Below are 27,297 nucleotides of genomic sequence, written 5' to 3'. Positions count from 1 at the left end.
TCTAAATAGCTAAATTTCCCTACACTATGATTAGTGATTTTACATCACCTTCTTATTTCAAATTATCTCAACTTTTTTGGAACCTGTTGCATGCATCAATTTCAAAATTACTGTTAATCTTCAGAAAACTATGCAGTTGATTAGGTTAAACATCAAATACCTTGTCTTTATACGTTTTTTTTTGTTTTTGTTTGTTTGTTTAAATACAAGTCAAAATACATTTACAAATCAATGCTCTTTGTTTTTTTTTGTTTTTTTAGCATTTTCCATACTGTCCCAATTTCTTCGGAATTGGGGTTGTAAAAGGGTGTGCACACTTATATGAGCTGAGTATTGGAAGCTTTCTGTTTTGTTTTTTTTCCCCCCCCAAAAAAAAACATGTCTGGGTGTTTGTCATTGATATTTACGTTCAAATTTCGCAGTAAAGGTGAAAAGGGTTCCGTCGTGACTTATTTTAGTTGAGGTTTTTCACAAAAACCTGCCAGTTTAACGACAGGTTGCAAGCTACTGTATGACTGCAGATATAACTAACTCCAAACTATAAAGAAACTGGACACATTTCTCACTTTAATATACATTTACCATGTAAATGCATCTCATGAAATAAAACAAAAGTCTAGCAAAAAATATGAAATACTGAGACCCTGTTTGGGGGTTTAATCATTATAAAGAAAAGACAGAAGCAAAACAGAAACAAAATACATTAACACACTGAAAACATTTTAATTACAGACATCCAATGTGTTTTAAATACTTGTACTGAGGGGTTTAGTTTCAGTTTCTCTCCACCTGTGCCTGAAAATAGTACTTTTTCCATTTGTGAAGGGAATCATGTGGATAGTAAGAATGTTAGGCTAGCAACATAAACAAGACCTAAAATATTAAAACAAGGCCACTGAAGTGTGATGCTGTAGGCGTTAACTCTGCTCTTTCGTCTTCGAAGGCTGTTTCGCCTTCACACTGGTGTTGTGCACCACATTGTTGTAACCTTCTCGGTTTCTCGCAATCTCAATGGCAAAGAACTGGATTCTGGTGGCTGAAACAGCACAAATACAACTAGATATGTTAGATTCCATTACTCTTCACTAAAACAATCTTCTTATTGAGTGACAGCAGTAGCATAAGCACCCTTAGCCAAATCACATATGTTGATGTTTTTTTTTTGTTTGTTTGTTTGTTTTAATGAAAAGGAATGAACACAACCTCTTTTTTTTTAAATAAATGTCTGCTATGTTAAATTTGATAAACATAAAAAGATTTTAATTATTTTTTGTAAAAAGTAATTATGGCATGTTCAAAAGTTTTGAAGGACACTCTTCTAGTTATAAAGTTTGAGAACTTAATTAGGAAATTATTTGGGCTTAACTGACTCATTAGGATTCGTTACTCAGGCCAAGAACTGTCATTAGGAATTGTCAGCTGATTCCAGAGCATAATAAATTCTCTGCCATTTCAAACCTTGGTAAATGGTCTACACTTATATAGTGTTTTTTTTTTTTCTTTTACAAAGCATTTTACACTGGTTCTCATTCACCCATTCATTCACACACACACACACACACACTCACTCACACAGGTAGCAGAGCTGCCATTCAAGGTGCTAGCTTGCCATCGAGAGCAATTTGAGGTTCAGTGATAGCCCAAGGACATTTCGGCACGTAGGCCGGGCATTGAACCGCCAACCCTACGATTAGTGGACAACCCGCTCTACCACCTGAGCCACAGCTACACACAAACTTTCTGCCTACAAAGCAGAGGAAGGTTCTAAAAAATATATCAAAATGCTTCCACATTCCACTGTCTGAAATGTCATCAGGAAATGCAGTTATACAGAATTGTAGAAGATCTGGAAGATCAAAACAAACCTCTCAGATAGAGCTGGTCATATGCTAGCCTGAAAGGCAACGCAAAACCCCCAAAATGACACTAAGGGTCTGGAGGAAGATTTATTTGACAGAGGGGTGGTGTGCACCATTCTACTCTGCAGCAGTGCTTGCACAAACGTGATCTGCATAGGAGAGTCATCAGAAGACAGCCTTACCTGTGACTTCATCACAAAAGTGAATGTCTAATGTACGCAAAACAAGATCTAGATAAGCGAAAGGCATTTCGGGAAAAAAAAGTGCTGTGGTCACAATCATGAAAGGTATGTTTAGAGGAAAAAAGTAACAGCATTTGATGAAAAGAACACCTTGCCAACTGTTAAGTATGCGAGTGGATCAATTATGCTTTGGGATTGTGTGGCAGTCAGTGGCACAGAAAACATTGCACAAGTAGATGGAAGAATGGATTCCAGAAAGTATCAGCAAATTCTGAATGCAAACATGACACAGTCAGTCAAGAAACGGAAGCTGTAGAGAGACCGGATTCAACAATAAGACAATGATCCAAAAGAAATCTCAAAATGCACCATGAACGACTTCATGAAACAAAAGCTGAAGCTTTTGGAATGGCCCTCACAGTCGCCTAACCTGAACATCATTGAAAAATGTGGGTGGATCTTAAACATGCTGTATATGTATGATATTCCAAGAACGTCTCTGAAACCAAACACCTGCTGGCTACAACAAGCTTTTGCAAGTTGTGATATTTGCCATTTGCCATAGGAGTGTTACTAAGTATTGACTTAGTAGGGTGTCCAAACTTTTACACATTTTTCATCAAAGTTCATCAAATAAAAAGTAACTCTGCAGTAATATTTTAAATATTAAATACTTTGCTTCAGAGCTTGTGTTTACTTCTTTTCACTACAAAAATCAATAAAATATGTGATTTGGTGAGGGATGCCCAAGCTGTATTACTGGTGTATTATTAATATCACATTTATAAATACCTATTTGAAGTAAACATTTCACAAGTTCTTTCGCCTTGTCTTATCTGACCGTAAACAGTGACGCCCAATTTAACACCAAACTGGCTTCTGTTGCAACAGGCTGCCGACATTAGAAATGGTAGCTAAGCGGCGCCGTCTTGTGCCTTAAACAGACACATCCTGCTACTCTGCTATGACTTTTTGAAACATAACCAGTAATTAAAACATTTGTCAACAATATTATGCATCTAAGTGAATGATTTTCTCAGTTAACAGCCATGTAAGCTTTATGCTCAGGTGCAAACCAATCAATGCGTTTCAGAGTGCATCACATTTAAACGAATGATAATAAAACAGGGTGTTTTATGGTAACATACCGAATATCGTGTTCTCCTCTGTGTAGTCCTTCTCGCAGTCCAGACGCAGTAACGTACCGTAGTTAAAGTCTTCAACCAGGCCTTCAAAGTGGTTACAAAAAGGCCTCCATTTCTGCAACAGAAAAATAGTGACTGATAAAGCAAGAGGACTTCAAGTCATTCTTCAGAAGCAGACACGTCCGGTTCCTCTAACTCACTAACTACTAAACATTTCAAAAATCACCTGAACACCCTCAGGCACGCATCTTTTATGTGCCACCCCAGCAAATATTACATTTAAAAACCTTTGCACATTTAATTCATAGTAACAACTGCTTTTCTGTGGGGGAAAGAAAAGTATCCTTTTTATCGCTTGTGAAAATACAATATTACAATATGCTAGTTAACAGGATTTTCTGTATACTATGTCAACAACTGCTAAAAAAAATCAGATGCAAAACTACATAACAGAGCTGCTCAAATTGCATTACCAGTGAACCGTCTCGCCAAGCATCGCCAATAATAAGCAAGGAGCAAGAATGTAAGCAAAGAGGAATTCTTGCATCTCTACTGCCATTTTAAGGCTTGTGTAAAATGTGTATTTCTGGGGCAGCTTTTTAAAGAAAGTGTACGTGTAAAGGTGCGTTCAGACATACAGCGATTTAAAAGCTGCAAGTCACCAGGAGGCGTTCCTACTGTACTACTGGTTGCCATAGTAATATTTATCAGTGGGTGGTGCAGCTAGCATTCCACTTTCCACTTCGACAACGAACCAGTTTTCTTGCCGTTAAAATGAAACATTCTGGAGGGAGAGCGTTTGTAGGTAAAATTCACAAGCGTATATGTGCATCATATCCTACGAGATGAAGGAGCAGTGTTCATCTCAATCTGCAGCGAAAGCACATGCGCAGGACTGCCTGGGTCCACAAAACTATTCGGACTCGCAGGTAGCATGGCGGATTACAGATCACGTGCGTTACTGTCTACAGACAGTAACGCACTCCAACTTTGCATAAAGTTAAACTTTTCTCAACTTTGTTGCGTTACTGAACACGCCCACATCTAGACGCTGTCACTCATGTCGCCGGCTCTCACTGAAAATGAACGCTCTCCGGTCGCTTTGTCTCTACGAGTCGCTGAACGTGTGAATGTAGCATAAGAGAAGTTTTACTGCATAAATACTGAATCTTAAATAAACAGTGAAGTCTTTTTGGACTTGAGGATGGCATGTGGAGTCGTAGGCGTACAAATTTTTGGTCATTATGATATCCAATAATATTTTGGGACATTTATGGATTTGATGTTAGTGATAGGGTAGAACGTGTTTGTGCATTTGTTTTAAATTGTGTGCAAAAGTCCTAACAAACCTCTTTCGCTTCTGCTGACTTGAGCAGTTCTGGATCCAGAATCTTGAGATCAAAGTCTGGAAAGTCTTCCCTAAACTTGGAATAGATCAAGTCGTCTGTTTTTGTGAGTTTCAGAAATTTCGGGTCCACAGAAGAAATGAGCTGCGAAAGACGACATTTCAAGTCATCACACGGAAATGCGGTTAGAGCATGCAACTTCAGAATTTTACAGTATCTGCTTATAGCTTCCTATTTTCAAAGAGGACATTAAACACTGAGAGACAGTGCAGTGGCAGTGTGACGGGAAACTGCTAACACATTGTTTAAAGTGGAAATCACACCGAACCTTTAGCAGAACAATGTATAAACGCCACTTTCATTTACTCGACATTCCTATGAACGAGACTTTAAACCCTTGCAGCATCAAGTGTAACTATTCACATTTCCTCATCACTGCATTGCTCATTTCCCTTCTCTTAGGAAGGACACCTAGTAATAAACAAATGTGTGTTCAAGCAAGAAAGTCACATTCTGTCTAAGCCTAAAAAAATCTCCTAAATCACTTACATTGAAGTAAACTTCTGCATGATTGTAGGCCTTCATCGCCCACATCACCTCCAACTGAGCCTGGGTGTGTGAAAACATTTTTTAAAAAATCATTTAAAAAATCAGTGTACTTAAAGTTGGTCCATTAGTAAAGTGTACACTTGAAATTAATATTTAATAATAAGAAGAAAACGAGACTGACATCATTCCCGTAGGCCTCGGCGGGGAGAGAGAGCGCATGTGCCGCGGCTGCAGCTCCTTCCACACCCTGAGGAGAAGGATTCAGAGAAACTATTACGCCGATTATTCCACCAATATCAAATATCTATTGAATAGCCTTTCATACTGACATTGTTTGATGTTTGAAATGACATCCTACTCCCTATTCCATACTGAAGTGTCAATACACAGTGCCAAAAGTCTCCATACATAGGCGAAATTAACACTTTTTACTAAAATGCAACTTTATATTACATTAAGTAGTATATAAGGTTTAGTTTTTAATGAAAAATACTTGAACGCTCCTTGAAATCAAGCAACCACCAACTTAACCCGCTTAAAATGTATGGGTGACAGGGCTTTTTCTGTCTGTGCTCCTTCCCTTTGGAACTCTCATCCTCTTGAACTTAGGGAAGCTCAGACCTCTGACAATTTTAACGCTCAACTTATGACTTACTTTTTTATACTTGCATTTGACTGCTGATGTCTACTTTTATTATTATTATTATTATTATTATTGCTGTTATTTTTTAAAAAATTCTGTGTACTGCTTATTTTGAGTACTTTGAGAAGGCGCTCTATAAAAAAAAAATTAAAAAAAAATAAAGTTTATTATTATTATTATTATTATTCACTAAAAGTGTGCCATGTGGAGCGTACTGTGTATTATTGTTTTATCATCACTTTCTTCACGTGTAGAGGTCATTAACATGCACTTTATGAAGCATCTTTGTTGTGTTTCTGGACATGGTTGAATCTTTTACAGGATACAGTGTCTTTAAAACCTTTAATTACAGTCTACACTGGTCATCTCATTAACTCCAGGAACTGTTTGGAATTTAGTCAATCAATTATTTCCATTCAGGAAAAAAAATGTCCTATTAATTCTTTTCATCTACATTTTCCCCTCCCCCTCCCCCACTAGGTATTACTTATAAAAGTTTGCTATCAGGTAGAATTCCTATCATGAGGTTGATAGGCTGTCACATTTTCAAAACCTTATATCTCAGAATGTTAATAATAATAATTTCACCATGTTTTATTCATTTTATGCATTCTAAGGTTTATTTAAATATACGTTTTGTTTTTTAATCATGTGTTTTGGCTGAAGATATATGACAGTAAGAATGAAGACCGACAACTCCTTCAGTGATCTCTGTCATTATATAATTAGAAGTTAATACTACTCTTTCAACATGAATCAGCTCAAAGATGAAATGATATACTGATAATATAATTTTGCTTTGTGTTTTGTTTTGTTTTTGTTTCATCACATCTATCCGTAGCTGCTGGACCACGTTTCCGCCATGTGTTATCTAACACACTTAAATGGCTTCTAAAAATGTTGATTTTTATTAATAGAAATATAAATAACATGCATCTGTTTTTTATTTCGAAATCGTGCCATCCGTTTATACTGCGTTTTTATTTTGTTACTTAAAGAAAACAAAATAAAAATCGTTTCAAACCAGAGACGCGAGGACTTCTCCCGTGTCCATGTTGATGTCCTTTGACCCGGAAATGTATAAAACCGCGTGGCTCTTAAAGGGCCAGATGCCTGGAAAATGTCGCTCTATCCGTCCTCTGATGGAGCTGGTTTTACACAGAGCAGGCAGCGAGCACTGAGTGCAAAAAGTCTTCACTTTTCATCAAAATCTGTATTTTCAGACGCTGTTTGTTAGTAGTAGACTGTATTTTTGATGAGTTTTCCCCAGTTAAGTTTCCCAAAAATGCACAAAAGCAATTCTAACAAGGCTTATGTTTATACGTTCTTATTCCAGCATCACACTTGTGAAAAGTCGCACAGCACAATTTGTATGAAAAATTACAAATGGTAAAAATTAAGGTTATGGGTAGTCTTAGCACTAATATCTTTTCTTATGGAGGAGTGGTTAAGTTTTGTTTTGTAGTCGAGTTTAACATTACCACTTTTGACTATTGACTTTGAATAGATGAGGCATCCATTTTGCAGTCCATATAGGATTTCGCTGAGGTGTTTTTTTTTTTTGTGATTGTTGTGGCCAAAAATGCATGATTTTGATGCGGCTTTTTCCAAAATTTGTGATGGTAGTTGCAGAGTTTTTTTGGTGAAATCTACTTGAATTGACAGAACCGCAATTGTACGAAATTGTTTCACACAGTCTTTAAAGTGATGTTTGTTGGTAAAGGAGACATTTTAGCTGTACTCCTGTTCAACACACATCAATCAAAGAGGGCTTTGGCTGAATGCGAATCGTGATGATGTCACGTGATGCGTGACTTGGCCCAAATCTGCAGAAATTTTGCGGTAATTTAGAAAAATTGCAAGCTCCTCTAAATATCGCAGAGCTTGCTTGATTTTGTGTTCATTTCTGCGATCACAAATTCACAGAAATCCTGGATGGACTGATTTTGAATTCTGTGCAGGTAAACTAAACACGCTGCTCTGTCCATTAGTCGTTTTCATTGTCTGCTTATTTTTTTACGTCATGACGTCATGTCATCAATTCACTAATCAGACCAGAAAGGTTAAATACAATGAAAAAAATCTATCTATCTGTGAAAGTCTGTGAAATTTTAATGTCTTTAGTCTTATATCCAGTCTCTGATCTGATGAGCTATCTTCAACTAAATTATTTGCATAAATGCATGTGATTGGATAAACCACAACAGAGGATCTGCTAAAAAAAAAAAAAAAAAAAAAAAAAAAACATGCTCATTCATTTTTAAAAAATGATTGAGCACCCCTGTAATGTGATCGGCTCTGCTACAGTATTTTTTCTCGTACTTGGTTCGGTCTGCTGATATACTTTGTTGTGTCCACATCCGGACCGCAGGCCACCAGTTGATGAGCAGTTGATAATACAGATGGGTCCGTCTGTGTTAACCATCTGTGCACCGCAAGCACAATGTACCACTGAGAAATAGAGCTGTTTTACAAATCTAACATTGAAATGATTTTGTAATGAAGCAAAGTGAGAAAGGTATGTATTATCTATAAGATATAACCAGAAGGTCATGTACTTGGTGTTTCAGGGGTCCACAGTCAGGAATTAGCTATGCATGTGGATGCATGTTCTTTATAAATATGATTCATAGATCACAATCTCATACACTAACCGCACATTAGCCTATTTACTACGAAAAACAACCGTTTATTGTCCTGCAGTGAATTGGCATCCCCTACCCCCAGGATACATTCCTGCCTCATGCCCAGTGTTCCCAGGATAGGATCCAGATCCATCGTGACCCTGACCAGAATAAAGCAGTTAGAGAAGATGAATGCTTTGATTTAAAACACAGCCAGCACTATTTGAAAACAATTACTGATTTTAGTCTGTATCTTAAACTGTGTTTCCAACAGATGGTCAGTGTTTCGTTTTGCAGTTGTTTGCATTTGATTATTTTAACCAGATGTTTTCCATGGTTTTTGTTGTGTCACAGACTTGATAATTGTTTAAGAATGCATGTCATTGTTAAGGCTGTTTAACAACATGGTATTATCCTACATAGGTAGGATATACAGGTATTTCTCCACTTGCGTTACTTTAGCTAATGTATAATAAGTTACAGTATATCATCCACACCATCTGGATTATATCAATCATCCCACTTTTCTAGCATTTAGTTAAAGTATTAAAATAAATTTAAAACAGTAAAGGGTGCAGATTTTATTCTGTAAAACTACTGGATATTTATATACTCATTATTGTCTGGGATAATTACTGATTTCTGTGATGGCTCTATTTACTGGTTTGATCCAGTTTTGAAGGTATGATAGATTTTGTACACCGTGTTGTCCGTGTTTTCTATCCTGAGCATCCACTTCACAGCAATCAAGTTAAAACTGCAAGTGACATCTGTAGGAAATGTAGTTTGTGTATAAATGTGAATTATTTTTATTTGTTTTGACAGGCAAACTAGTAATTGAATATTTGCTCTTTTATCGTCATGGTTTATTTAATACATTTGTTCCAGACTGTCATACTATGCAGACAAAGTAATTTCATTACTATTCAATTTAAGATCATTTTATTAATGTACATCGTGATGATTTATGAGGCATCATTTTCAGTCCAAAATCTGAAAATATGAAGCACCTTCATAACAAAAGAAAGGGAACAAAATAGAAACACAGCCTCCTAAGATGCTGGGCATGTATCCCTTCACTACAGAATCACATAACATCTTTTCACTCTGACTTCCTGTGCCGATGTATACAGTGTCCTTCTTACTGCATGGTTACTGTTTATGTCTGCTTGTTTTTACTGCATGCTTTTTGTAGATTTGTTTATAGATTTCTCATCTTTATTCATTCTTTATTTTTTGACTTACATATCTGTTAATTCTGATTAATGTATGATGTATTTATTAGTTCATTCATTTTATTTATGAATTATTATTATTATTATTATTATTATTATTATTATTATTATTATGGGGGAAAGGTGTAGTTGGGACGTTTGCTGTTTGCCTCATCCTACTTCTGGGTTTCCTCCAGGTACTCCCGTTTCCTCCCCCAGTCCAAAGACAAGCGTTGTAGGTTGATTGAAATTTCCAAATTGTCCGTAGTGTGTAAATGGGTGTGTGAATGTGTGTCGATTGTGCCCTGAGATGGGTTGGTACCCCATCCACCTTGTGCCCTTTGTTCCCTGGGATCAGCTCCAGATTCCCCTGCAACTCAGTGTAGGATAAGCAGTATGGAAAATAGATGGATGATGATGATGATGATGATGATTATTATTATTATTATTATTATTATTATTATCGCCACTAGTGTGTGAATATGTGTGCACAGTGCCTTCCAGTGGACTGGCATCCCATCCAGTTGAATTCCCACCTCATGCCAAGTGTTCCTGGGCTGTTCGCCAGATCCAACACGGCCCTGACCAGGATTACGCAGTTACTACTAATGGACTGGCCAGTGCTATTAACTATACAGCGTATGTGTTGTATTCAGCACAGGGAACAATAATTTTGGGGTTTTTTTATGGTTATGGACATAGATGGATTAACTCATGTGTCAGTACTAGACTGCAAGGCGGCAGGCAACTTTTATTTCTGTTTCATGAACATTTGTAGAAACCAAATATCAGGGCATGTGATGTGTTTAACATTTAAGACACAGGTTCTCAATCCTGATCCTGGAAAACCTCCTGTCCTGCACATTTTAGTGTCATCCTTGCTCTAACACACCTACGTAGACTCAGGAAAGGCTGTTAATTAGCTGGTTAGTTAAATCAGATAAGATGGAAGCAGGGACTCTACAACAGGAGTGAGCCTGTGATTTAAGAAATGTATACAGATATGTTTCAGCTGAGTTGATTCCAACTGATTCAGTCTATTGCAACTGATTATAAACAATACACGGGGCTTTAAAAAAAAAAAAACGTGCATTACCTTTTTGATATTCGGACTGCTTCCGTATGTATATTTGAATAGAAATCCATTGGAAAAACCTTCAATACACACCATTTGGATTCTAGCTGTGAATCGATTCAGCGCTACTCGGTTAAATTCAAAGCCGGGCATAACGAATAATAGTGCACTTATATTGTCAAAGTATATTAAGCCAAGTATCCTGAATTCTTAAGAGATTCTAAACATTACACGTACTAGAAAGATATACATTTTCCACAACGTTTCTAAGAGTCGTTTGAAAGGAATCGATTCGGTCGAATCGAGTCCCGCAGCACCAGAATGATTCAATCACATATCTGCGTTTACGTCTCACGCGCATCAGGCAGAACCCGTTACCTTAGCTACTAGGCGTTAGCCACTAGTGATATTAGCTTGTTATCGGAATATTTATGTTTATTTAAATAATACGGTTTTATAATATACGATAAATCCGCTATTAAATTCGATTAGTCAGGTCTCTGTGTGTTTTTATTTGTATTTTTTAGTATTATTATTATTATTTTCAGTAACATTACCTGGTGTCTCCTCCTCCTCCTCCTCCCTCTTCTTCATATGAGCCATGAGATATCCACAGGCGGACATTTAAAATGCTGCATCTTCGGGCAGTTTGAAGAAAAGGAGGATTTTCTTTTTCTTTTGGTCTTCTTTCAAATCAAACGAGGTAAGCCTCATGGTTTGTGCCGCGCTGTTCATGCATAAAAAACGCAATAAAATAAAAAATAATATCTAAATAGGCTTTAGAGAGGTTGACAAGCGTCATGTTTCAGAACCGTGGAAAAATTACTGATAAAATTCTTCTGATACAAAAATTGTGAGTAAATGATTCCAAAGCACATTTTTTTTATAGGTTTGCTAATAACCATAAATGCTCTTCCATACTGCTATATATTATAGGCTGTTATAATATCTGCTTGGGTGTCCTCAATTTGACTTTGTTTTACATAATGTTTACATTTCCCTTCCCTTTAAGATACCTGTTCGTGCTCCTGATTGAGTCGTTAAGCTCACGTATTAATCTGCTTATTAATGAATCTAATTGGTTAATGTTATTTAGGTCTGATGAGCATGTGGAGCGATGAATTGCAGAAGCGCGTGCCCGCTGGTATCCGTGCGCGCTCTCGTCACTGCTGTGTTTGTCCTGTAAAAAGCAACAGGAAGTTACTGTTTCCTTGAAGGAACTGCTGATGCAGGCTTCGTTATGTATTTGTTTGCAAACTTTCTTATACTATGGTTTTTGTGTTATGCTTGATCTTTGGGTTGATGTGTACTTTACATACAATGGCCTTCACTAATATTGGCACCCTTGGTAAATATGAGCAAAGAAGGCTGGGAAAAATTTGTCTTGATTGTTTAATCTTTTGATCTTTCGTTTAAAAAATTCACAAAAATACTCTGCGCTCATGGATATCAAACATTTGCGAACAAAGCTCAGGTTTATAAAAAAATATATATACACATATTTGTTAAATACATTTATTGGCACCCTTTTAGTTAATGCTTTGTGATACGTCCCTTTGCGAAGATAACAGCTCTGAGTCTTCTCCTATAATGCCTGATGAGGTTGGAGAATACATGGCAAGGGATCTGAGACCGTTCCTCCATACAGAATCTCTCCAGATCCTTCACATTTCGAGGTCCACACTGGTGGACTCTCCTCTTCAGTTCACCCCACAGGTTTTCTATGGGGTTCAGGTCAGGGGACTGGGATGGCCATGGCAGGACCTTGATTTTATGGTCAGTAAACCATTTTTGTGTTGATTTTGATGTATGTTTTGCATCATTGTCGTGCTGGAAGATCCAACCACGGCCCATTTTAAACTTTCTGTCAGAGGCAGTCAAATTTTCATTTAATATATGTCGATATTTGATAGAGTCCATGATGCCATGTATCCTAACAAAATGTCCAGGTCCTCTGGCAGAAAAACAGCCTCAAAACATTAAAGAGCCACCACCATATTTAACCGTGGGCATGAGGTACTTTTCCATATGACTACCTCTCTGTGTGCTATATTCATTGCTCTTACTCATTGTTATGAATGATTAAGGGAATTTGGCCTATGTGTTATCTCATATTAATACCCGTGTGAAACTGGAAGTCATGGTTGAACAATTTCCTGTTCCTAGTCGCCAAGGTGTAGTAAAAAATGTAGAATATCAGTGGGAATATACTTCAAATATATTTTGCTCATATGAATCCATAGGGGTGCCAATAATTGTTGCACACCCATATTTAACAAAGACTTCTTTTTTTTTAATATAAACCTGTGTTGTTTGCTATTGTTTGATATCCATGACAGCAGAGTATTTTTCGTAATTTTTTTTAAACAAAAGATCAAAAGGTTAAACAATAAAGACAAATTTTCACAGCCTTCTTTGCTCATGTTTGCCAAGGGTGCCAATATTAGTGGAGGGCACTCTACAGTTATGTTTACATATGCCTTGCAGAATCTGCAAAATGTTAAGTATTATAAAAAAATAAGATAATAAAAATTGATACACTATGTACGCTACCAGTCAAAAGTTTGTGGACACTCGAGTGAAATGTTTCCCATGATGTTAAAAACCTTTTGATCTGAAGGTGTGTGATTAAATGTGTGAAATCGGTGTTGTAGACAAAAATATAATCGTGCCAACATATTCATTTCTTTTATTAGAAAACTAACATTTTATTTACAAAAAATCTTTTTTTTAAACGGACGACTCGGAGCGAAATATTCTGTAAAAGCAGTGATAAGAGTCCGGCGTCGGTGTGAACTCCTTTAATACTGTTTAAAAAGCATCTCAGGGAAATTCCCCAAGAAATCAGTTGAGAAAACGCCAAGAATACATTTCTGGAAATTCTAGGCAAAAAGGCTGTCTACTTTGAAGATGCTAAAATACTAAATTATTTTGATTTATTTTGGATTTTTTTATCATAACATAATCCCCATAGTTCCATTTGTTTTACTCCAGAGTTTTGATGACTTTATTATTATTCTAAAATGTGGGGGGAAAAAATAAAAAGTAAAGAATGAGTGTGTCTAAACTTTTGATCGGTAGTGTGTATTTGTCCTTTTTGAGGTTGAGACCAGAGAGCCACAGCACCTAGCCCTGGAACTGAATTTGAGATTCACACTGGACTTAACTGGGATTAAATGTCATGACACAAAATGCTCCATAATATATAAATTTGCCATTGCATAAGTATTCACCCCTGTTTGTATAGTTCTGGTTCATGAAAAGTTGCAGCTGTAATGACTGTCAAAGGTGGTTCTTTCAAGTATTTCCACAGAGGGTGAATACTTATGCAAACGTCTGCTTCTTTGTACAATTAACCTTTGTGTGTGGATGGAACGCGGTGAAGAAGTCACAGTGGTACAGTGTAAATGGTTGACGCCTCACAGCTCCAGGGTCCCTGGTTTGATCCTGAGTTATGTTACTGTCTGTTGGAGTTTTGCATGTTCTCCTTGTGTTCTTGTACGTTTCCTCTGGGATTTCCTGTTTCACAGGTTTGTCTGTCTGAGGTCCTGTGTACTTAAAATTCTGCTCTAAACCCAGTTAACAAATCTATTTAACAACTCATGATTTGAATCAGTTCATTAGCTGTGTTCATCCTGTTATAGGACTGAAAAAATCCATTCCAATAACCTCAGTTCTGAAATCTGACCAGAGATTTGTGCTCTCCCAAGATCACCAGATAAATGCTATGAATTGGTCAGGCAGAGACCTAACATTCCTGATGAGCACTCTGATGAAGATCTTCCCAACTGCCTTCTTTTAATCTCTGGAGCTTTACCAGTGAGCACCAGAGACCAGACTTCCATAATCATCCTTTATTGGGCCTCCATCTAAAATTGATAAGAAATCCATTTTAAATCCTGGCCCTGGTCTCCTGAAATATGCATGCTTTTTAGTCCATATTAGGAATGCAACCACATTCGTTATCATTTCTAAAGCCTCAAAGTTTCACTCTGGTCAAAATCTAGATGTGCCATGAATATCTGGCCAAGCAAATGTGGATGTTCTCACCTTTTGTTTATGCAGTTAGTAAAAGATGGCAGAGGTCTTTTTGCCCAGAGTCTAGCACATATTGGTGATTTTCTTTTTCTAGCACACCTACACTGATAAACTAATGAACTGACACAAAACAGTTCTATGTTGGGATTGGATGCTGCCTCGCCTTGGCTAAAAATCAGCCGTGAATAAATGTCCAATTAGTTGTTTTATCGGGCTAATAACATCAACTGGTCTATTTCTAATCTGTCCAGTTTCAGTATACCAGTGCCCACTCTGGCCTCAGACTTCTGTCCTTGGATTACCAATATCAGTTGTAGCTGATCTGCTTCGAGGTTTAACGTAAAGTGCATTCTGAGATGCTTTTCTGCTCACCATGGTTGTAAAGAGTAGTTACCTTGGATACCGTAGTCTTCCTGTCAGCTCAAACCAGTCTAGCCATTCTCCTCTGACCTCTTTCATCAGCAAGGTGTTTCTGCCTGCAGAACTGCTGCTCACTGGATGTTTTTTTGTTTTTCGCACCATTCTTTATAAACTCAAGAGATTATGTGTGTGAAAATCCCAGGAGTTTACCAGTTTCTGAAATACTCAAAAAAAAAAAGCCCATCTAGCACAAACAACCATGCCACTGAGATCACATGTTTCCCCATTTTGATGTTTAATGTGAACATGAATTAAAGCTCTTGATCTGCATCTGCATGATCTTATGCATTGCACTGCTGGCACTTGATTGGCTGATTAGATAATGGCATGAATGAACAGTTGTACCTACATGTGTTCCTATTCAATGTCACTTCTTGTTTGGTGCCCCTGGAGAAGAGAAGGCTAAGGGTTTTGCTCAAGGACACAGTGCCGGTTTGGTGGTCCTGGGGCTTGACGTCACAACCTTCTGAGCCCAGAGCCTTAACCACTGAGTCTCCACCGTCCCGTAATACCTAGCCCGTAAGACCAGATGCACTCATTCTCTACTAATCCTCACATTCACCATTCACACGCGCTTCGCCGCTGTACTTCAAAAGGAGCTGCAGTGCATTAGTGATGTAATCAGTGAGCCTAATCTGATCGTACGGATCCATTAGTCAGTCTCGCTGCTCACTGTCTGAGCAGCTTTTAGCCGTCCTGTAATTTTCACCGCTGTCCCATCGCTGCAGGCCGCTTTTGTAAGGTTTTATAGCAATCCAGATGTGACGTTTAGAAGTTTAAAACCCTCAATCTCTCTTCCCTTCATCTCACTGCTGATCAATATAAACAGTCCTGATGGAAATGTATCCCAAACGGATTCCAGGCTTAGGAAGTGGAAATTAGAGATTAAGAGCTAAAGAGAAAGGGGCGCCTACTAGCATCCCCTGAGGATTTAAACTGATGCCTTTTAGTGTGTGTGTGTGTGTGTGTGTGTGTGTGTGTGTGTGATACTCTCTGAGTGAGGAGAGAAGTGTGATGCAACCAGAATACAGCTGATTAAAATTTCGATTTGTTTGTGTGAGGTGTTATGCACTTGATACGTTGCGCATCACGTGTGTTATCCAACAACAGATTAAACAGCAGATACAACGTTAAATATAAACTGCAGATAATGAGATATTCAACACACAGTACTGTAATAATTGGCACTACAGATTATCAACATGATTTAAAAGCTAATTTAAATTTACTCCAGTAGGTGCCATGATGTTGCAGAAAAGCTCAGAAGGGATTCGCAGAGGACCTCTTAGTGAAATGAAAAGTGAGAGTGCAGAGTTGCGTGTGTGCGTGTGTGCGTGTGTGTGTGTGTGTGTGCGCGTGCGCGCGCGTGTATGTGTGTGTGTGTGTTTGTCTTGAGACACAGGATTTCTCTTGAGGGACAAACTGTTCTGCAAAGCCATTGTTTTATATAAAAGCCATGAAAAACATCAAAATAGACTAACAATGGCATGGAGGAGGATCAAACACGAATACATTATTTTCCTCCACTATTCTTCACTAATATAAATCCATAAACATTTTTTTTTTTCTTGCTGGCTTAAATTATAATTCATGGATTATAAATCATAACACAGAGGAGTGTACTAAGTTAGTTAATGAGATTGCATTTGATAAGAGACTGTATAGTTCTGCAAGCAATCAGCAGATAATACGTTCAGTTGAACGTGAAACACATGCATAGGTTTAATAAAGTGTCCCGATTCAAATGTCTAAGTTTAATGGAACCGATTCTAAGCTATGATGTTGGAAGGGGAATGCTCTCCGACTCGACATCAGTGGTTTCCTTAGTAGCCCTTTATTGTTAACGTGTGTAGTTGAGGAGAAACAGGACGCAAGTACGCGGTAATCCATGATCCCAAACAATAACACAACTGGAGATCAAAACCAGGAAGTCTAGACACGAACTAGCGAATAACACACGATGCGCTTGACAAGACTTCGCAATGAGACAGAGAAACAGAAAGGCTGAAATGGACAAACTAATCAGGAACGATTACACAGATTAAACAGGTGCACATAATTACGACGATGACGAGACGGGGCAGAGACATGAATCAAAACAAACGCATAAGATGTTCTAAACAAAAACAGAAAAACACGGACGCAGAGCTGTTCATGCTGAGATCTATGATGCATGCTGAGAGGGGGAATTTATTAAATAATATGCCTCATTTATTGATTCTTTAGTAATATGTCAGTGTTCTCATCGGCCAAGCTGAAATAAATATTCCCACCAGACTTACAAAAGTTTCAGTAATTTTCTCCATACTCATGTGCATACTACTGTTTATGGCCAAATGTTTGTAGACACCTGACCATCACATCCATATGTGGTTTTCCCCCACAAGCTGTTTCCTCACAAATTAATTGTGTTTGTACGCTGTGGCATTAAGATTTCCCTTCACTGAATCTGAGAGACTCAAACCTGTTCCAGCTTTGCAAAAAAGTCAGGTCTATGAAGACATGGTTTGCCAAGGTTGAAGTGGAAGAACTTGAGTGTCCTGTACAGAACCCTGACATCACCACCACTGAACACTTTTGGGATGAACTGGAACACTGACTGCACCCCAGACCTCCTCACCCAACATCATTGCCTGACTTCACTAATGCCCTTATAGCTGCATGATCATAAATCCCCACAGCCACACTCCAAAAGCTAGTTGAAAGCCTTCCCAGAAGAGTGAGGGTTATTATAACTTTTATATTTATGACATTTGGCAAACACTCTTATCTTATCCAGAGAGACATTTATCTCATTTAGACATCTGAGCAGTTGAGGGTTAAGAGCCTAACAGTGGCCACTTGGCAGTACTGGGGTTTGATCTCACGACCTTCTGAGCAGTAAACCAACAACTTAACCACTGAGCTACCACTCTTTTATACCCTTTTATAACAACAAAAGGGGACTAGCTCCAGAAGGGGCTGTTCAGCATGCACATGTGAATGTGATGGTCAGGTGTCCACAAACATTTGGCCATAAAGTGTATATTAATAAATACTCGTAACGCAGCTGATGTACATTTAATGATTCCCACAAAATCTCTTTCTACTTTTATAGGGCACCATTACGTTTATCCGAATTAAATGGCTAGTTTTATTTGTCATTAATATGAAACAACCGAGTATCACCAAATTGTCATGAAATTTGTGCGTAAGTGAAAGAAATTATCGATTCAAACTTGTCAGTATAACCCATATGAATCGAATCTTTCACAATCTTTCAAAAGTTCACTTTAGTGAGTCTCCATCTATGTAAATTTACACAAACTCAGGAGTATCCATAGAATATGAATTTTTGTTGTTGTTGTTTTTTTAAACAAATTAACTATTTTCATAAACACTACATTTCTTATGTAAATGCTCCTGCCAAAGATTTGCGCTTCTATTCAGATCGGAGGCCCCGTGTGAGTCAGAGCGGAACCGTCCAGCGCGAAAGTATAGATAATATCTGTGATTTTCTCAGAAAAGCACATCATGCTGTACTTTAGTGCATTGTCAATATCATGCTTTCATTCTGCCCAACCCTGAGAGGCAAAAAAAACTATTAACACTGTGGGTCCGGGGCAAACATGTTACTGACTGATTACAGATGACGGGAGCGGTGCGTGTACAGGTAGATTTTAGTTTTATGCCAGGATTCATTACTCAGTTCATGACTGAGGAAGATGTTGGATTAGTGTTTTTAAGTGATGAAATATAACACAACTCTTGTTAGTGCACTGTGTGTGTGTGTGTGTAACAGTACAGAACAGAGCATCAGAGGACTTTAACCACGATGGAGCGGAGAGGGATCGTTGCTGTGGAAACGGCACCAAAGGGCCTGATTGGGCGTTGGCTTCTCATGCTGCTCTGAGATAAAGAATTACAGTTAGGGTGGAGAGAGAAGAGGGGTGGAGTCAGAGAGAGAGAGAGAGAGAGAGAGAGAGAGAAGAAGAAGAAGGAGAAAGATAGACCGGAGCAGTGGAAAACAGAGTAGCAAGAAATATATATATTATATATATATAATTACATGGAAGGAGATACATAGAGGTGAAGTAGCTTGGAGAAAAAAGACAGAAAAGTGTGAGGCCGTGGAGCAGAAGAGCAGGATGAGAGGAAGTGTACGCCTGTCAGTGTAGGATTTCCTCGCCAGCGTGGAAAGCCGAGTCTCGTGGGTTTGTTGTGCATTTATTTCCTTTCTTACTAATTTCTATCGTTTCTCCTCCGCTGGTGTTCTTCCACTGTAATCACGCTCTGTGTTTCAGCAACTCAGCCTGGCCGAGACAGATTAGTAGCATGACTAACCCTGTGGTAAAGTCAAAAATGGCTCACTGAAATGAGACTGATCGTTACCGGAACAGATTATAAAGTATTTAACATGTATTAAAACATCAGAGCATTTTTATCAAATATGACGTAAGAGGAAAATAAGCTTAAGTTTAAAAAAATTAAGAGATAAGAGAGTTAAGAGATACAAACGAAATGCAATACATGGAAAACTATAGGGGAGGGGAGGGGATAAAATAAAATGCAAATGAATGTATCGCTACGTAGCATGACTAGCCTTGTTACAATGTAATAAAAAATAATTATATTAATAATTATGTAAACAACATGTACAAAAGCAAACAAAATGAATTAAAAAGCAAATGCTGAATGTAGTGTTAAATAAATATATATTTGGGTTCTTTTTAAAACTTCTGAGTGTTGATGGCTCACTGTCTGAGATGTTCAGCAGTTATTTTACACGTTAGGATGCTTTTATTTGGTTTTGGAAAGACTCTGTGAACAGTAGTCCAAACTAGTATTAGGTTTAGTATTATATCTTATTATTTACTTAAAACTTCTTTTATTTAGACCATGCTGTTTTTTCTTTTTCATCAACGCCCAGTACAGCTTTCTCAAAGCAGCCTTTCCTTTCAGCTTCTACAGCCAGACAAACGTACGGTAATTCATTTTAAAATGCTCACTCGTTATTTCAGTGTTCAGTATAGACATTCCCGACAGAAACAGAGCAATTACCTTTCCCAACGCTCGGGAATTCTCCTGATTGCAGGTGGGAGTAGAAAGAAAAGATGTTGGGAATGGGACGTCACTTCATATTTACACAGCAGCTGGTTTTAAACATAATATCATTTTAAAAGGAGCTCATGATGTTTATTAGGGAATTTAGTGCATGTGCAGAGCGCTTTGTGTTGAGGGGGAAATGATATTGGTTGAGTTTGTCCTGGACAGAACGGAAAGAGGTTAATCTATTTAATCTGCAGCCTGTACGTGTATGTGAGAGAGAGAGAGAGAGAGAGAGAGACAGACAGACAGACTCCCATGCCTGTACAGGATGGAGAAGAGCATTGTATGGGATAAGGATGGTTGATCAGGACATGTCAAGAACAGGAAGCCAGATCTTTCGGTGTATGTGTGTTTGTGTGTGAGAGAGAGAGAGAGAGATTTTCATATGCTGTGCAAGCATACTCTGTGTGAACAGAACATTTAGTTGGAGATCACAGAGTTAGATGTCTCCTCAGTAATAAGGAGTAAAATGTTCGATTGTTTCGTGCACTCAGACTTGAACCTGATCATCTCATCCAGCTGAAGAATTAAAATATCGTCCTTGCAGTAGGTCAGACAGGAAACGTTTAAAGACGTTTCCCAAATTGAACTGGGATTGAAGAGCGCCTGATGCAGATGGGTCCCTCGGCCACTGTTTGCCTCGCTGGTGATAAATCATGTCAGTAGAGCAGCTTTAAGTTGGTTAAAACGTCAGCGTGGTGGTGTTCATCGGGACGCCCTTCACACCTCAGTGACTCCCAGCAGAACCATATAGGCTAACTAACCAGCTGGAACTAACCAGTGGAGCAGATAAAGGAATTTACAAGAACAGGAAAGACAATGTAGATTTAAATTAGAAATAAGCCAAATGAATACTGTTGTGCGCATGTATTGGTGTGATGATATATTGTCATAAGAGAATTTGAATTAATGGTCTAAATTCAGCATGTCAGGTGAAAGAGGTGAAGTCTGCTTTGAACAATATTCTAGCAATAACTGAATCCTCACGCAGCTGCTGTATTGTTATGTGGGATTTTATGTCCTGTTGAAAATAGTAAACTGTAAGCACATACCCTGATGTACTTGCCTGAAAAACATATTTAGGCTATGTCTACATTAATCCGGGTCAATTTGAAAACGCATCTTTTTCTCTACGGCGTTTTTGTCCAGCGAATACCGAGCTTTTCGAAGCGGATAAATTTGAAAACGGTGTTTTCGCCTTGTAGCGTGACCTGAGAAATCGGAGATATTCAAAAACTTAGTTTTTTTTAGTCATGTGACACAATCATGTGACCCATTCAACTCAAAACAAACAAGATGGTGGATGATATACTGAAGTTGTTGCGCCTGCTGTCCAGTTTGATCGCTTTGTTAAAGATTAATGTCACTTTGTACAACCTTCAGATTCATTTTTAAATAAGCAGTATAGTGATGAAAGCATTTTCAGACATTTCAGCGTGGATGAGGAATTTTTGGAAAACATTTGAAAACACCAGTATAGACGGCGAGTGTTTTAAAATGGAATTCCAGTTTTCTGATCTATCAGGATTAATGTGGATGTAGCCTGAGTGGTAAGTAAGCTTTCGAGCCAAATAGAACTAAACTTTGCTTATTGCAAAAAAAAAAAAACATTTGCTAGCTACAGTGAGGGAAAAAAGTATTTGATCCCCTGCTGATTTTGTACGTTTGCCCACTGACAAAGAAATGATCAGTCTATAATTTTAATGGTAGGTTTATTTGAACAGTGGGAGACAGAATAACAACAAAAAAATCCAGAAAAACACATGTCAAAAATGTTATAAATTGATTTGCATTTTAATGAGGGAAATAAGTATTTGACCCCCTCTCAATCAGAAAGATTTCTGGCACCCAGGTGTCTTTTATACAGGTAACGAGCTGAGATTAGGAGCACACTCTTAAAGGGAGTGCTCCTAATCTCAGCTTGTTACCTGTATAAAAGACACCTGTCCACAGAAGCAATCAATCAATCAGATTCCAAACTCTCCACCATGGCCAAGACCAAAGAGCTCTCCAAGGATGTCAGGGACAAGACTGTAGACCTACACAAGTCTGGAATGGGCTACAAGACCATTGCCAAGCAGCTTGGTGAGAAGGTAACAACAGTTGGTGCGATTATTCGCAAATGGAAGAAACACAAAAGAACTGTCAATCTCCCTCGGCCTGGGGCTCCATGCAAGATCTCACCTCGTGGAGTTGCAGTGATCATGAGAACAGTGAGGAATCAGCCCAGAACTACACGGGAGGATCTTGTCAATGATCTCAAGGCAGCTGGGACCATAGTCACCAAGAAAACAATTGGTAACACACTACGCCATGAAGGACTGAAATCCTGCAGCGCCCGCAAGGTCCCCCTGCTCAAGAAAGCACATATACATGCCTGTCTGAAGTTTGTCAGTGAACATCTGAAAGATTCAGAGGACAACTGGGTGAAAGTGTTGTGGTCAGATGAGACCAAAATGGAGCTCTTTGGCATCAACTCAACTCGCCGTGTTTGGAGGAGGAGGAATGCTGCCTATGACCCCAAGAACACCATCCCCACCGTCAAACATGGAGGTGGAAACATTATGCTTTGGGGGTGTTTTTCTGCTAAGGGGACAGGACAACTTCACCGCATCAAAGGGACGATGGACGGGGCCATGTACCGTCAAATCTTGGGTGAGAACCTCCTTCCCTCAGCCAGGGCATTGAAAATGGGTCGTGGATGGGTATTCCAGCATGACAATGACCCAAAACACACGGCCAAGGCAACAAAGGAGTGGCTCAAGAAGAAGCACATTAAGGTCCTGGAGTGGCCTAGCCAGTCTCCAGACCTTAATCCCATAGAAAATCTGTGGAGGGAGCTGAAGGTTCGAGTTGCCAAACGTCAGCCTCGAAACCTTAATGACTTGGAGAAGATCTGCAAAGAGGAGTGGGACAAAATCCCTCCTGAGATGTGTGCAAACCTGGTGGCCAACTACAAGAAACGTCTGACCTCTGTGATTGCCAAAAAGGGTTTTGCCACCAAGTACTAAGTCATGTTTTACAGAGGGGTCAAATACATATTTCCCTCATTAAAATGCAAATCAATTTTTAACATTTTTGACATGCGTTTTTCTGGATTTTTTTGTTGTTATTCTGTCTCTCACTGTTCAAATAAATCTACCATTAAAATTATAGAATGATCATTTCTTTGTCAGTGGGCAAACGTACAAAATCAGCAGGGGATCAAATACTTTTTTCCCCTCACTGTAGATGAAATCTCTGCACTTTTTTCAATGTTCAATTGAGGGTTTTTTTTTTTAACATTTATTTATTTACCAGATACCCTTATCCAGAGCAAGTTACAGTTTATCTCATTTTATACAACTGAGCAGGTGAGGGTTAATAGCAGGTTGGTAGTGCTGGGATTTGAACTCGCAACCTTCCGATCAGGAGTCCACTGTCTTAACCATTGGCCTAAACCAGTCATAGTCCAGGACATGGTTATAATTTAGTGTTTGGTACATGTAGGCGGCAAATAGTAATACTTTCAGAGGTAAGCTGATGGTCTCTGTTTGAATGATCCAGGCTGGTAGGCTAAATGTCAGTGATTGATATCAAGTTCAGTGCATGCATTTATCCTACAGTCACCCTAATAAAATTAAACTCTTTTTCTTCTAACATTGTTTCATCAATTTGGTCACCTGCCAGTTCCTACCCACCAGCCAGCTAATGTTCTTAATCAAAGGCATGTGAAGCTAACCAACCTCATACTGTACATCACATGCAGCATACCTTGCACAGAGGAAAGCACTAGCTGCCCTCTTCTACATACATGAGCTCAGGCTAGTGTCTCTGTGATTGACAGCAGAGAGAGAGAGAGAGAGAGAGAGAGAGAGAGAGAGAGTATGAAACCCCTCCCACCCAGAAAGCATGGCCAGTTTTGTTCTCTAGTCTCCCACCCACAGATGGCTTTGTCCTTGTAGGGATTCGAAAATCTTCCAAAGATAGGACGAATGCTTTTCTGTTGTGCCGCTCAGGAGCCAAACAATTTAGTTTTGTTGTAGAATGAGGTTGATTAGTGCCATTGTTTTAAACGTGCTGTCCGTAAAGCGATCCACAGTTCTTTTGGTCCACAGTTCTTTCAGTTATTTACAGTGGTGGACATCACAACCTACCCTTATCCAAGTATATTTATTATTGAGTTCTTATAGTTATTATTAACCTGTTTGACTGAACTGAATGGATTAAATCCAAACATCAACTTCTAATATGTATTAGTAGAAATTTCAGGAATTAAAAACAATAATAAAAATTATTTTATTTTATTTGATAATTGTAGCCATATTATTATTATAAATATGTACATATTTCTGGGAACCCAATATTTCAGACTGATGTTTGAAATTGATATTCATAAAATAAAATAAAATAAATCTATATAGTGGATTTTTTTCAAATTACAGTTAAAGGGTGCCTGATTGTAAAAAGTTTGAAATATAGGAAATTGGAAATATTACTTTTAGTTATTTCAATGCTATAATCTGAAGGTCGTGAGTTCAATCTTAGGGCAGTGATGGCTCAGTGGCTCAAAACTGTACTGTAATGTATATGAGTAACAAATAACGGCTTCTTCTATTTCTTTATTTTCAGCTCAGTTTGTTATCTGAAATTGTTTCCCAACCCCTGCCATACTGGTTTGATCAGTAATTGCACTGATAATGATATCATGTCTTTCCTCAAATAGTACATAATCGAATCCTGAGATAAAGTCTGTCCCATTCACAGGCATTATAAGGAAATATTAGTATCTAATATCTACAGTTGAGTTTAAAAAGCCTTTATCAATAAAAAAAAATTATTGTTGTGGATAATAAGCTTGAAGAAGCTGCTTTCATTTTGCATAAATTTTAATTGTTTTCCCCCCTTTTCTTTGCTTTACATGGTACTTAAACAAGAGCCATGCTATTAACCACTAACACCCCCCCCCCCCCCAAATAGCATGAAAAAAAACATGCTGTTTTTGCTGATAGAGCATCTTTCTCCTCTTTCCCATCTGAAGGGAAGTGAATTCAGTAAGCCCCCAGGCTCTCAGACCATACTCAGTTAGGTGAATGTGCTCATGTCATCAAATATTCAAAGCTGTTGTTTCTGCATCTTTAGATGAAATTGAAATGCAGCTAATTAGCACATTTAGCACTGGACTGTTCCTCTAGGCAATCTAATGTTCTAATGCTTCACTCATTACTCCGAATGCTAATGGACAATCCTATAAATGATTAAGTAATCATTAAGCCTTTTTCTTCATTTAATAGTTACAAAAAGTCTGAATTCAGGCTGAAGATCAGGTTTTATTCAACTGGTGATACATCATTTAATAGCACCTTTGACTCTCTTAACAATTAGCATTGATATTGACTGCATGAGTAGGCTATACTGCTTTAAGTGTTTTCATTCCTGCTGCTTTTAGTACAAAAGAACACAGCATTCTGGGCTCAGATGATTAAAGAATGAGGGAGTTTTGATAGATAGTTGATATAATTCAAACGGTTCTTGGCAGTGCACGCGGGCAGGAGCGTCTGTATTTGCGCCGGATTACGGTGAGGTTGAAACAGAAGAATAGAGTTGGCCATCTTCTCCCCTCCCCCCTCAGCATTAAGCACAAACTACATTTATGACAAAACAGGATGTGACATCCCGCTTTCTGATGAGTTACACCATCTTATTCCAGACAGACATTTATCCAGACACAGCGCTTTGTATGGGTGCTGGGAAATTGGATTTTTATTATTTACACAACGTGAGAGACTAGAGACTGGTTGTGTTTATGATGCTCTGATTTATGGCCAGATACACCATTTTACATAATTAAGTTGTTACCGAGCTGACATCAGGATGCACTGAATGCATGTGTATTTTGTAACTTAATTTCACTTCAATACAGAAACATTAGTGATTTTTATAAAATATTCATATATGTTCAAGTACTATAAAAGTACTGTGCATGCATTACTGCATTTGTAATACTAAATTGGGATTTAATTCAGAACAGACATGAATTTTTCATTATAAGTCATATATTTGATGCAGTTCGCTTTAGAGCATAAGCAGCTAGAACTGAAATTGCACTGAGTTTTATTAAGACACGTTTAGCAAGGTGGTGAGAGAAGCTAAACAGCTGTACTCAGCCAGTGACTCTGCTTCTGTCTGTTAAGGGCTCAGACAGATCACAAACTGCAAACCTAAAGCCCCCCACTCTGCTAACGACTTGCTTCTGGCCAACAGCCTGAATGAGTTTTAATGTCTCGTTGAAAGACAATGGGACAGTCCTGACACCATCCCCTGCAACACCAGCCATCAGCTTCATCTCCAGCCTACCAGCTTCACCACAATAGGAAACACTCTAGAGAACGAGTGTTTATACCTGCTGTAATGTAAATGATAACAAGAACTTGTCTCGTGGATGTTCCACAATTATAAATGCTCGGTGTGTTGTTCAACAGTGAATTAAATTTTATAGATATAAGACAAATCACTGTTGTGTAAGAGGAATAAATCGCTTTAGGATGTAAATAATCAACTTCGCTCCATGTTGCGCCGCATCACATGACCCTGTCGTGGATTATTTTCCTATAATAGCACATCCCATCATGTTTTATTCCTTACTTAATGCTTGACGGTAAAATTGCCATTTTAAAACACATCAGGTGTCCTGAAAGTCTAAATAATTAAATTATTGTTACATGTTTTCAAATTGAAAATGAGTTCCTGTGTCTGGTAATTGTGCTATACAAGCTAACACCTGATACTGACGCAGCTGGTCTGATGGGAGGCTGTGCGCAGGCCACATACACAGCTGAATATTGCTGCTACAGCAATCCATGACCTTGAAACATTGCTTAAAGTGCAGTTCAGACACTAATGATTGTAATGTCTGTGTGTTGTGCTGAATAGTAATGCGATTCTGTGACCAGTGGCTGTGTCAAACTGTCTGAATCTCATAAAAGTGTGCGATAGTTTCGATGGTTTTCTTTTGATGATCTCACACTGGTCTTCCCTTTTTGAATATTCCGTAGAACAACATGAAGGGTTTTTTCCCCCAAACATTTTGGACAGTTGGTTAAATTGTGTGACCTGATGATAAAGTCTGTGGTGG

The 27,297-nt window shown here is 38.3% G+C and overlaps 2 protein-coding genes across 13 annotated transcripts in view; one reads left to right on the top strand and one right to left on the bottom strand.

Annotated features, from left to right (window-relative positions):
- Positions 1 to 545: 545 nt before the first annotated feature.
- pbdc1 (polysaccharide biosynthesis domain containing 1) lies at positions 546 to 6,813 on the bottom strand. The gene is made up of 6 exons (XM_053645218.1): positions 6,749 to 6,813; positions 5,263 to 5,328; positions 5,082 to 5,141; positions 4,536 to 4,676; positions 3,190 to 3,301; positions 546 to 1,036 (listed from the first exon to the last, which is right to left on the bottom strand). The coding sequence occupies exons 1-6, from the start codon at positions 6,776 to 6,778 to the stop codon at positions 918 to 920; spliced, it is 528 nt and encodes a 175-aa protein (XP_053501193.1). The 5' UTR covers positions 6,779 to 6,813; the 3' UTR covers positions 546 to 917.
- Positions 6,814 to 11,223: 4,410 nt separating this feature from the next.
- Positions 11,224 to 27,297, top strand: part of dmtn (dematin actin binding protein) — a 35,761-nt gene continuing 19,687 nt past the window's right edge. For 4 of the 12 annotated variants that reach the window (XM_053646097.1, XM_053646101.1, XM_053646100.1 and 1 more), the window contains exon 1: positions 11,224 to 11,340. The gene's annotated coding sequence lies outside the window, so the exon portion shown is untranslated. Of the gene's footprint in view, positions 11,341 to 18,020; positions 19,289 to 26,356; positions 26,576 to 27,297 lie in introns of those variants that run through there. The other 8 variants (XM_053646099.1, XM_053646096.1, XM_053646098.1 and 5 more) reach the window with 6 other exon arrangements.

This window comes from Ictalurus furcatus, chromosome 16 (assembly GCF_023375685.1).
Source record: "Ictalurus furcatus strain D&B chromosome 16, Billie_1.0, whole genome shotgun sequence".
NCBI lineage: Eukaryota > Metazoa > Chordata > Actinopteri > Siluriformes > Ictaluridae > Ictalurus > Ictalurus furcatus.
This window is presented reverse-complemented; position numbering and strand designations above follow the sequence as displayed.

Excerpts from the sequence above, each read along its gene's own strand:
- pbdc1 (XM_053645218.1), bottom strand. The coding sequence starts at position 6,778 with ATGGACACGGGAGAAGTCCTCGCGTCTCTG. Across the intron at positions 4,677-5,081 it reads ATGCAGAAGTTTACTTCAAT|CTCATTTCTTCTGTGGACCC; the intron begins GTAAGTGATTTA and ends CGTCTTTCGCAG. Across the intron at positions 3,302-4,535 it reads AGTCAGCAGAAGCGAAAGAG|AAATGGAGGCCTTTTTGTAA; the intron begins GTTTGTTAGGAC and ends TTTCTGTTGCAG.